At 36.2% G+C, this 1355-nt stretch overlaps 1 protein-coding gene and 1 long non-coding RNA gene across 2 annotated transcripts in view; both read right to left on the bottom strand.

The window, feature by feature from the left end:
- Positions 1–499, bottom strand: LOC112514012. The gene is made up of 3 exons (XR_003069392.1): positions 416–499; positions 196–331; positions 1–25 (listed from the first exon to the last, which is right to left on the bottom strand). It is a non-coding gene; the product is annotated as an uncharacterized LOC112514012 (long non-coding RNA).
- Positions 500–696: 197 nt separating this feature from the next.
- LOC112514704 (mucin-5AC-like) overlaps positions 697–1355 on the bottom strand; it is a 12884-nt gene continuing 12225 nt past the window's right edge. The window contains exon 5 of the mRNA XM_025121304.1: positions 697–831. Coding sequence (XP_024977072.1) covers positions 697–831 — 135 coding nt within the window. The remainder of the gene's footprint in view (positions 832–1355) is intronic.

The raw sequence follows: 1355 nt of genomic DNA, 5'->3' as shown, positions 1-1355 counted from the left end.
CCCCATTCTCTATATGTAACTTTGCCTGCAACAAAACACTCGAAACTGAACATTACAATTTAACGGGTTCAAAACACAGACATGTGTGGGGTCCTTTGGTTAATAACCTTTTACAATTGTTACCACTTAGTAGAAAAATGTCACATCCTTGTACAATAATGCCTACAAACTTGTTAGAAGGTCAACTGGACTTACCCATTGAACGATGTTGCGACAATTCAAACCAAAACTTTCGTTAGAAATGGCTTCTTTACCGGAGATCAGCTCACGAAGGATGACCCCAAAACTATAGATATCGCTTTTTTCTGTCAAATGATTGGAGATATAATATCTACAAATCGCAAGTCATATGAAGCAAGAGAATCGACACCAATAATAGCATTGACGGTTATTCAAGAGAAAGATACCGACTTACTCTGGATCAAGATAGCCAAGAGTGCCTCGAACTATGCTTGATACATGTGAATTCCCATCGACTGCAAGTTTCGAGAGGCCAAAATCCGAAACTTTGGCTGTCATGTTGTCATCAAGAAAAATGTTGCTTGTTTTCAGGTCTCTATGGATAATGGAAGGGACACAACCGGTATGAAGATACTCGATCCCTAAAACGAACAAAAATTGGGTTATATATACACAACCGGTAGGAAAATGGTACATTATTTRTCATTGTCAACATAACCATGGGATGAGATGGGTCTAGAGATCAAATTTGCTTGCAAAATACCATGAATCATCCCATCMTTCTTGTTCATTGCTGCTAGATTCAGGTTCACCTTCTCCAACTTCTCTAATGTTCGACTCCCTCTCCACCTTGTGCCTTTGCTTCATCATCTATAACCACAAATACATCAACATTAGAAGCCACAATTAACCTATGTTCAAGAAAGCCCATCATCSTAACGATCTAAATTCAATAAATCTTTTACAAATCCCACAKCRTGAACTGATTATTTTGCCAAAATCAAACATATAAGGCAGATTTCCTACAAGAGGCTGTGTTCCAATTTCCAAATGCAATTATCACATTAAACTGCAAATAAGWACTCACATTTGGATTCCAAGCATTGAGGAACTAAAGAAATAAAGAACCATCAGTTTTACAATTTAGATGTTTCCTAAATGTATTACATATGTATCTAGATAAATATTAAGACACCTACTACATACCAAATTAGTTCCAAAACTTAAAATGAATTAAAAAGGGATTGCAGGAAAAAAAATATCGTATACTCATGCAACATATACAACTATAAAACTACTTGCCTGATCATTCAAATCAAAAAGGAAAGTCGTATATTTTGCCTCGCTTATTTGCTTCTCGGTGCGAAATCAATTCACCGGTGTACTTTCCAAGA

This window comes from Cynara cardunculus (genome assembly GCF_001531365.2).
Source record: "Cynara cardunculus var. scolymus isolate 2C chromosome LG 6, CcrdV1, whole genome shotgun sequence".
Classification (NCBI taxonomy): Eukaryota; Viridiplantae; Streptophyta; class Magnoliopsida; order Asterales; family Asteraceae; genus Cynara; species Cynara cardunculus.
The sequence above is the reverse complement of the archived record's forward strand: the minus strand, read 5'-3'. Positions and strand labels throughout refer to the sequence as shown.